General features: G+C 37.6%; 1 protein-coding gene across 2 annotated transcripts; it reads right to left on the reverse strand.

The window, feature by feature from the left end:
* Window positions 1-401: 401 nt before the first annotated feature.
* On the reverse strand, window positions 402-7,366 carry LOC124443653. 2 transcript variants are annotated; one of them, XM_046994135.1, is made up of 9 exons: window positions 7,302-7,366; window positions 6,559-6,673; window positions 5,970-6,477; window positions 5,543-5,790; window positions 4,068-4,696; window positions 2,978-3,383; window positions 2,106-2,441; window positions 1,322-1,799; window positions 402-1,082 (listed from the first exon to the last, which is right to left on the reverse strand). In XM_046994135.1, exons 2-9 carry the CDS (start codon window positions 6,577-6,579, stop codon window positions 877-879), a joined length of 2,832 nt encoding a protein of 943 aa, XP_046850091.1. In that variant the 5' UTR covers window positions 6,580-6,673; window positions 7,302-7,366; the 3' UTR covers window positions 402-876. The 2 variants fall into 2 exon arrangements, with proteins under 2 accessions (XP_046850091.1, XP_046850092.1); XM_046994136.1 differs by having other exon boundaries at window positions 7,229-7,366.
* Between the last annotated feature and the right edge of the window lie 987 nt (window positions 7,367-8,353).

An 8,353-nucleotide genomic window follows, 5' to 3' on the forward strand; every position in this document is an offset into this window, starting at 1 on the left:
ACACCCCTTTGATACTTTTAGGAAAACAAATCAATAGTAAAATTGAGCTGAGTTTTATTGGGCAATGTTTCAACTTCACACTATCTTTAGTGGTGGCTATACTACAGGACCACCTCGTAAAATCCAAACCATTACTTTGTCTAACGTCATTTCCTTATCAGTTCGCCCCCCTTAAATTTTTTGCACCACCCCCTGTGAAAAAAAAGAAATACCTTTCATGGTTGGTAACAACTGACAACCCTAATCATCTCGTTGGAATAAGGGTGGTTAAATATGCAGGTCGATATGCGCGCGACAAAAACATCAAAGGTTAATTCACTTCAACACTTGAAGAGAATGACCTTTCTGTTTGTATCCCTTATTCCGTGGTATAGAAATTAAAACTCAAAAGGCACTTTCCGTTAAAAACCAAAACCGGAATTTAAATAAGATTTGCTAACTTTAACATCATTTTTAGTAAGTAAATATTTTCTAAATGTCTATAATTTTAATTTAAACTCCGTCTCCGTTATACACATGTTTCCATTCATAGACAATTGACGCATTAAACATTGCACTAAGGATGCTACAGATATGCCGAAAAATGTCTACAGTTTAAAATATTGTCGTTTATCTGACATGTCTTACTGCTTTCAGTAAAACTACGAAAATGATTAAACGATAGAAAAAAGCTTAATGCTTTAAACAATGTCTGTGGAGACAGCAGCGTTTTTATGACGTCACAAATTATGATCACGTGAGAAATAGTCATGCAATTGTTCCCAACTGATTTCCTCAGTTTGAAAATGCATATTGCTCGTATAAATGTTCTTAAATGCAAAACGGTTTTTACCTTACAACTTTCTGAAATCCTTATCTAGAAACCATTTCCTGCCATTATTTATATGCATCTCGAGTTCTATTTTTCCTGCGTGTGAGGTCTTTAGATGACGAAGACCTACTATGTTGACGTTCCCTTGAATCAGACTTGGACATGTTTACGGCAGACCTGCTTCGTGGTTTTCTCAACTTTTTCACGTGATCTACCTCCGAGTCGTACCTTATTTCACTTCTGTCTGAGTAAATTTCTTCCTCTTGTAGACCTTTGTGGATATTATTAAAAAGAAAAACAGACTTACGTTTTTTGGAAAGTTGAGAACAGAACAAAGGGTAAATAAAAATGGGGGGGTGGAGGTATAAAGGTCTATCGTTGCTCATTTGTCAACTATTAAACCGTATAGTGTCAGACTGTTTTATTTTTCAAGGATGACGTCACTCACTGATAAAATATGAAAACTTCCAGTTTCCTCTGCTACAAGCAAAACTCATATAGTTGTCTCACCGTTTGACGTTTTCTTCGAGCGACTTTTTCTCGAATTCTCACGGGCGATGCGTGATAAGGATTTGCTGACTGATTTCCAATTTCGCTTTTCTTTCAAATCTCCAGGTTCACTTTGGACGGAGAAACTCGATCTATGCGACGTGTTCCTGGTTAGAGTTGAATCAAAACCTGCATGGCTTGCAAATTCACTTTCATCATCTTTGGTGATATTTATCAGCGAATTAATCCCTTCATATTCCTGCAATGCTTTATGGGCAGCGGCTTTCTCTGCAATCATCGGCGTGACGATATTTTCCAAAATTCTCAACTCCGCAAAAACCTTGACAAGCATTTCCTTTGATTCGTTATAATTACAAACGATTTCGTTTGCAAATTTCAACATGTCTTCCATTGTCGAACTACTGCCTTCCCCAAACTGTTTACCAAAACGTGATTCCACCAGTTGATGGGTTTCCTGAATACGATCGTTAATATCAACCTTGAAAAAAGATGACTTAGTAAGGTGCATCTATACCTCATACATTTATCTAAGAGGAGTGTACTGACAAACTGAAAATGGATTTACAAACAAACTGGTAAAACAGCATACGCTACAATCTATTCAGTTTCTATCTCACTGGGAAAAACATCACAAAAAAGGGGCAGAGATCTGTAAACGGACAAGAAGTTCTATTCACATTATACGTATAAACATGCAGAGTACCATTTCTGAAAGTACTGTATGATCATCGCGATTATTGGAATGTAACATCATTGGACATATACGTATAAACATGCAGAGTACCATTTCTGAAAGTACTGTATGATCTTCGCGATTATTAGAATGTAATATCATTGGACTGCATTGATTACTGATGTATTCCCAATAAAGCTTTCGTGACTTTACTCGTAGTGAATCCTCGATGTTTAAGATTGTCTTTGCACGCTCCATCGCAGCATGCTCCTGCGCATAGCTGTACACGCGTTTGAACGTATGCGTGATCGTGGCAATAACGAGATTGAGGAGGATCACGAAGGATAAAAATATGTAGCTGCATGATAGAAGACGCGCCATGGAAGGATCGACATCGAAAAATGGTTCTGTATCATGATTCGTATCAAGCACGGTCATCTGAAACACCTAAATAAATACCACAAAGTAGCCATTAGTTCACTGATGATCGCTTGTGATAGTGAAAGTGTGACTAAAGGCCGATTTTCATTCAGTGCAAATTATCGCACGATCGACTTTTTGCGATCACTTTCTTTTGAATTGTGTGCAGCAGTGTGAAACTGTTCCAGTCGAGAGCTTACAATTGAAAAGAAAGTGATTGGAAAAAGTCAATCGCGCGACAATTTGCACTGAATGGAAATCGGCCTTGACGTCGGGTATCATAGGTGCAGTTTTCAATCATTTCCAACATAACAATAGAGGAAGTGGCTAAACTGAAAATCAAACTGAAAATCGAACTGAATTTTACTTTAACGCAAATTCAAACTTTAACTAAAACGTCATACAGAGCTTTCGATTCACAAATTTAACCAAAATACCGGATCCTTCCTGATCCTAACCATATCCTTCCGGATCCTTTCTGATCTTAACCATATCCTTCCCAATTAAATCACGATGCTCGCCCTATATGCACAACTCCTTTGCGTTAAAAACAAGAAGCCCACCTGGTATAAGATAGCAGACATTGATTCATAACCTTTCGCAGGTCTTGGACTGTACCCACCATACATGATCCAAAAGCAAGATGCATACGGTAGAAATACAATGGCAATCACAAAGAAAGTGAGAGATATGTCTCCCAGCATCTTCGAGAATGATGCAACAAAGGCACCAAGTCCGTGGAAAGGTCGCACGTATTTCATAAGTCGGACCCACGTGACTATTAGGAGAACGCACATGATGCGCACATGAACAAAATAGGCGGCATCCGTGCCTTCAGAAAAGAAGATAGCGTGTGAGATCGCAGAGGCCACGATGAAAAATAAAACTAGCCAATCAACGTAGACCCAAACGTCATGCGCAGCAAGCCATCGATGTTCTTGGATGTTCTTTATTTCACCGTCCACATACCTGTAAATTACATAATAAAATGTTTCAAAGCTTGTTCGAGATTCGGACCAAATGACAAACAACTAGTAAACTTGTGATTTGAAAATCCCTAAATTCCTTTGAAAATTCTTTTAGTTGTTTTCTACAATTGATTTGCTCGATATGACTTAAACTAAATGGTCACAATTTGATCACAAGGTTCATCTTCAGGCAGATATATAATGAAAAATATTTACGCAGTAAAAACTCCATTTTGTCCTCTAAAATTTGAAAGAATGAAAGCATAAGAAGATGAATGGACTGTTTTTCACTAGATTTGGTTTTTATGCGCGCAGACTACCCCACCTGCTTTATACAATTGCATACTTTAGAACAGGGGGGGTGTTTGGGCTCATCCGACCGAATCTGTTAAAAAAATTTGTACGTATGGTCACACTGAGAATGGATGAAAGCTAAGAACATCCTGCAGCACCAAGTTTAATGCGTACGAAAAATGCTCCTCGAGCTAACGTGTCGCAGATATAAAACGAGGATTTTCAACTTTTAATTTAACGCAATAAAGAGACCATTGTTATGGAAATAACGCCTTAAATCAAGCTTCAAAGCATTGAATTATTCTCGTAGAAATTGAAAATAAAGTGAAAATTGTTACTTTCATACAAAAAAGGCTGTTAAGTAAATTGAAAACAAATATGAAATTGTTACCTTGCTTCGTCGGGCCATTGTGGGTGACAATAAGGTTTATCTCGCGATAAGGACAATTCCCTGTAGGTCTTCCATTGAGTGAGCGTACGCTTTGTCCGCACGGTTATTGTGACTTGTTTTAACAGCTCGTAAAAGGTTATTAACAAGGCGAAGCATGCAAGTACCATGCGCCACCATTTTTCATGAGGTGGATTATAGAGCGTGGTGTTACTATTGGGTAAGGTCACAGCCATAATGGTCCAGATCACAGATGATAAAAGGTTGATAGCAAAGTCAAACCATGCCCAACGACGACCAAACCTTTCCCATTTAGTGGAGATGAGGTATTGTATAACAGGATGCATAATGATGTCGACACTGCAACTAGCGACCGCTGCCTCCAATGGCGTACGAGCCGAAGATCGACCATCTATCACCCTCGTTCCTTCGAGGTAATTGAGGAAGAAATAACGCTTGTGATTGATATTATCTTCAGAGAAAAATTGATTCAATGCGAGGTTCGCCACATCTGGCATCTTGATGACAAGCAATGATAAGGCCATTTCGCCATCTTTGTCATAGACACCAGCAGGTATACCCATTTCGATTAACATACGTGCAGCTTTTGATCGACTCATTGCTGCTGCAAGCTACAAAAGAGTGAATACATTATGGAAAACTAAGGCAATATATATTGCCTTATATATATTGCAATATATAAACATATTGCCTCAAATAGGAGATTTCCCTGGGGTGAATAGCAACTAAAGTGAATGGTTTGAACCAGGGAGTTATCGTTGAATATCTGTAAATGTAGTATAGTCCTGAGAAGGACTGTTTCTGCTGCTGTTGACTGACGTTTTGACAAGGTTGTTTCGCTAAGATTGTCGAGACGTCAGTCAACATCAACACCAACAGTTCTTTTCGAGACTATACTAACCTGGACGATCTACATCTGCAAACATCTCGTGAATAATTATTTTTGCCAAGGTAGTTCTGCAAAGAATTGTGAAAACACAAATATAATTAAGTTTACAAATCTCTTGCTCTGCTGTCAAAAGCATTGTGCCTTTAACTTGTTTCTGCGTTAAACGTCACCTCCCCGTTTGAGGTGACGTCATTCTTCATTGTCTTCATTATATGCAGAAGTCAATTTTGGTTTTTATAAAAGCAGACGTGTCACCTGAAGAAAAGTCTGCGGAGATGTATCGTGTCATTTATTTTCATAGCTATCTTCATTTTGGTTTTCAACAGTTGCTTTTAAGAACTATTCAATTTTCATTTATCGTGACAAATACGCTGTTCAGAGCAATATTTATAAGTTTGAAACCACATCAAAGTCCTTGAATTAAAAAGTAAAATACGAGGTTCTTTTCACAATGACAAAGGCTATAGTTGTTATTCCTCGTGGAAAATATGCTTTTCAAGAAAATCATCGTTTTGAAACAAATAAAATCAACAAGTCGATAAATTTAAAAGATTAGTTTCTGACAAACCTGCAGAGGAGTTCTGTCTTGATAATCACGACAGTTCACATCCACACCAAAAGCGATGAGCGCCTTCAAGCTTTTACATGCATCATTTTTAGCAGCGAAATGTATAGGTGCCTGTTCCTCACCGAATGTTCTTATGTTTATTTCAGCACCTTTAGAGATGAGGAAGTCGACCATTTCCACATAATCAACAGCAGCAGATACATGAAGAGGTGAACGACCATATTTGTCTTGTTGGTTGATGTTGGCACCTCCGAGAAAAGACAAACCACAAAAAACAACACTTAGATAAGACTTGCCATCTTTATAATAAGGAATGTCCGAACAAATAAAAGGTCGAGCTTCCTAAACTCTTCAGTAGCATAAATACATGCAAGTCCCTATTCTACTCCTCTTTTTCATTAAGGAAATGATGACACATTGAGCCTACCGTTAGTTAGAAGAAATTCAGCAACATCCAAATGCCATGACCGCGCTACTTCATGAAAGACAGTTTGACCGTACTTGTCAGCGGCATTAATGTCCGCACCGTTCTTCAGCAAACTCTGCACGAATGCAAAATCAAATGTGTCATTATCGTGGTTTGAGCCTGCGAGCTTTGCTATGTAATGAATCAGTGCGTGATTGCGTACGCGCATTCTCATGTCTTTGTTGCCATCCACCACGTGATCATCACTGTCAATCTCGCTGGTCAACGCCGCGTGCATGACGGTACCAGTCTTCTTCGAGGCGCCCGGAATCTCTTCCAGCTGTTGCTCCTGGTAGGGCTTTAGTGTTTTGCGCATGTGTCGTCTTGGTGTATAAGACTTCGACCAATTTGACACGACCATTTTCATAACGTCATTTTTAGAGAGAGCATCATTTTCATCGTTAGTCAACACTTTAACAGCATTGTCCAGGGGGAGGTCGTTTTCGGGGGGGATGCCATTTTTCAAGATCTTGTCGTGTGTGATAAAAATTACAACTGACATCATTCTTCACGTCAACGAAGAGCTAAGAAAATTTCTGAGTTTACAAACCTGGTTTTCGCTGCTATCCATGTTAGTTATCTATAGATAAACGTTTAAATCCTTTAACTATATCTTATCTCGGTAACTGTCGCCTCCTTTGATGTTTGTTCTAATGTACGACAACCTGAGATAAATTGTCATAAGTTAGTAATGACACAAAAATAACACACTAAAACAATTACGTATGCGACAGAAGTATTCCGCAAAATGGTTTAAAAAAACGTAATTAATGGACTCCATAACAATCTAGATCTAAATTAAAATCCTCAAAACCTGTAGCAAAATGCATGAGGACAAATTGCAACATCTTACAATAGAATCATTGACAAATACATGCACTATAAACGGCCAAGTATTTGTGTAGCAAAAAATTGCGAAAAAAACTTTATAAAACGAACTAACGCCCGTTCAATATAGTTCAATAAATGAAATCGTTGAAAACTTGTCTTGTCCATCGAGCAATTCGCATGTCTGTTAAGCTACATTAACTTATATAAATATTAAAAGATCTTGTAACACGTTTTCCCTTAGCTAGTATCGCGAGCCAGTCATTGGGGGTTCAGTACAAATCTCGCGTTGCTATAACATTGAACGAAAATATAAGATGCAGCTTGCTGACAAAAAGCACGAAGAGTTTTGTACGCATGTTCAGTAATTCATATCATAAAAAAAAACTTACAAAACCCACAACACACGATGTTATTAATAGGCGAAAACTGAAACAAAAAACCCAACGAACTCGTCATTCATACCGGCCAATTTCTTTCGAGAATCTTCACCGGGAAGGTTTACAAAAACGAAACTTAAAGCCAGCTGTTTTCTCTCATCCTATAATGAAGAGAAAAAAACATATAGTGTTTACATTTATAACGTTGATAAGGTCAAGTAAGAAAGCTTTGTTCATAATTTAATAATGATTTTGTACATTACGATGTGAGTGGCTTTTTAAAACACGTCGAGTCAACGGACAAAATTTAATTATTCAGAGCGTAGTTCACACGACATGGCGTAGGCGTTCATTTAAGTCAAGAAGTAAGAAAGTGGAGTTTGAAGCGATTGAGGTAACTGTGAAATTACTAGTTAAATATTAAGTGCATGTGGGAAACGAGAAAGCTTACTATATGCCCAAGCTGATCGAATTGAATATGAATAATGCATTATAAACGGTGCATCAAAGAATCCAATTTCAATGTATACAAGTGTTTACAAATTTAAAAGAAATAATTGAAGATTTTTGGCATTAGTACATAGCAGGTGCTCAAAAGCTCTACTTTTCCATTATTCGCAAATAACAGATGTGGAAGGGCTTCTAAACAAGCAAAAACGTTAGCTAATTGCGCAATCAGATGCAATTTTTCTCACGCAAATTTTTCTTCGATCTTCAGTATTTCCCTTAGTAAACAACTTTTCTTTATCTGATGTACTCCATGCAGAGAACGAGATTCGCTAAAACTAAAGCAAACACTAATTACACATAATGAATATTTATCAAAAAATCGAAGTCGTAGATCCGTCGTTAGCTACATACTTGCTGATCTTTTACACGCAAATTACAAATCATTCTTACTAGATCGAAGATATTCAGGTGTATAGAAATAATAGCCATTCCTCGTCAATCGTAAAATATGCATGGGGTAAATGAAGGAAAATTGAATGGCATGTTCATAAACGAGCGCAATAAACGTACACAAGCAAAATGGAGCTAGCTTATTCTACTTGGGGCATTTAAACGTTACCTAGTTCATCATATTGATAGGATATAGAAGAATAATTCTACATAATTTTGGTGAACAATAAATGTGTA

This window comes from Xenia sp. Carnegie-2017, unplaced genomic scaffold (assembly GCF_021976095.1).
Source record: "Xenia sp. Carnegie-2017 unplaced genomic scaffold, XeniaSp_v1 HiC_scaffold_21, whole genome shotgun sequence".
In the NCBI taxonomy this organism is placed as follows: Eukaryota; Metazoa; Cnidaria; class Anthozoa; order Malacalcyonacea; family Xeniidae; genus Xenia; species Xenia sp. Carnegie-2017.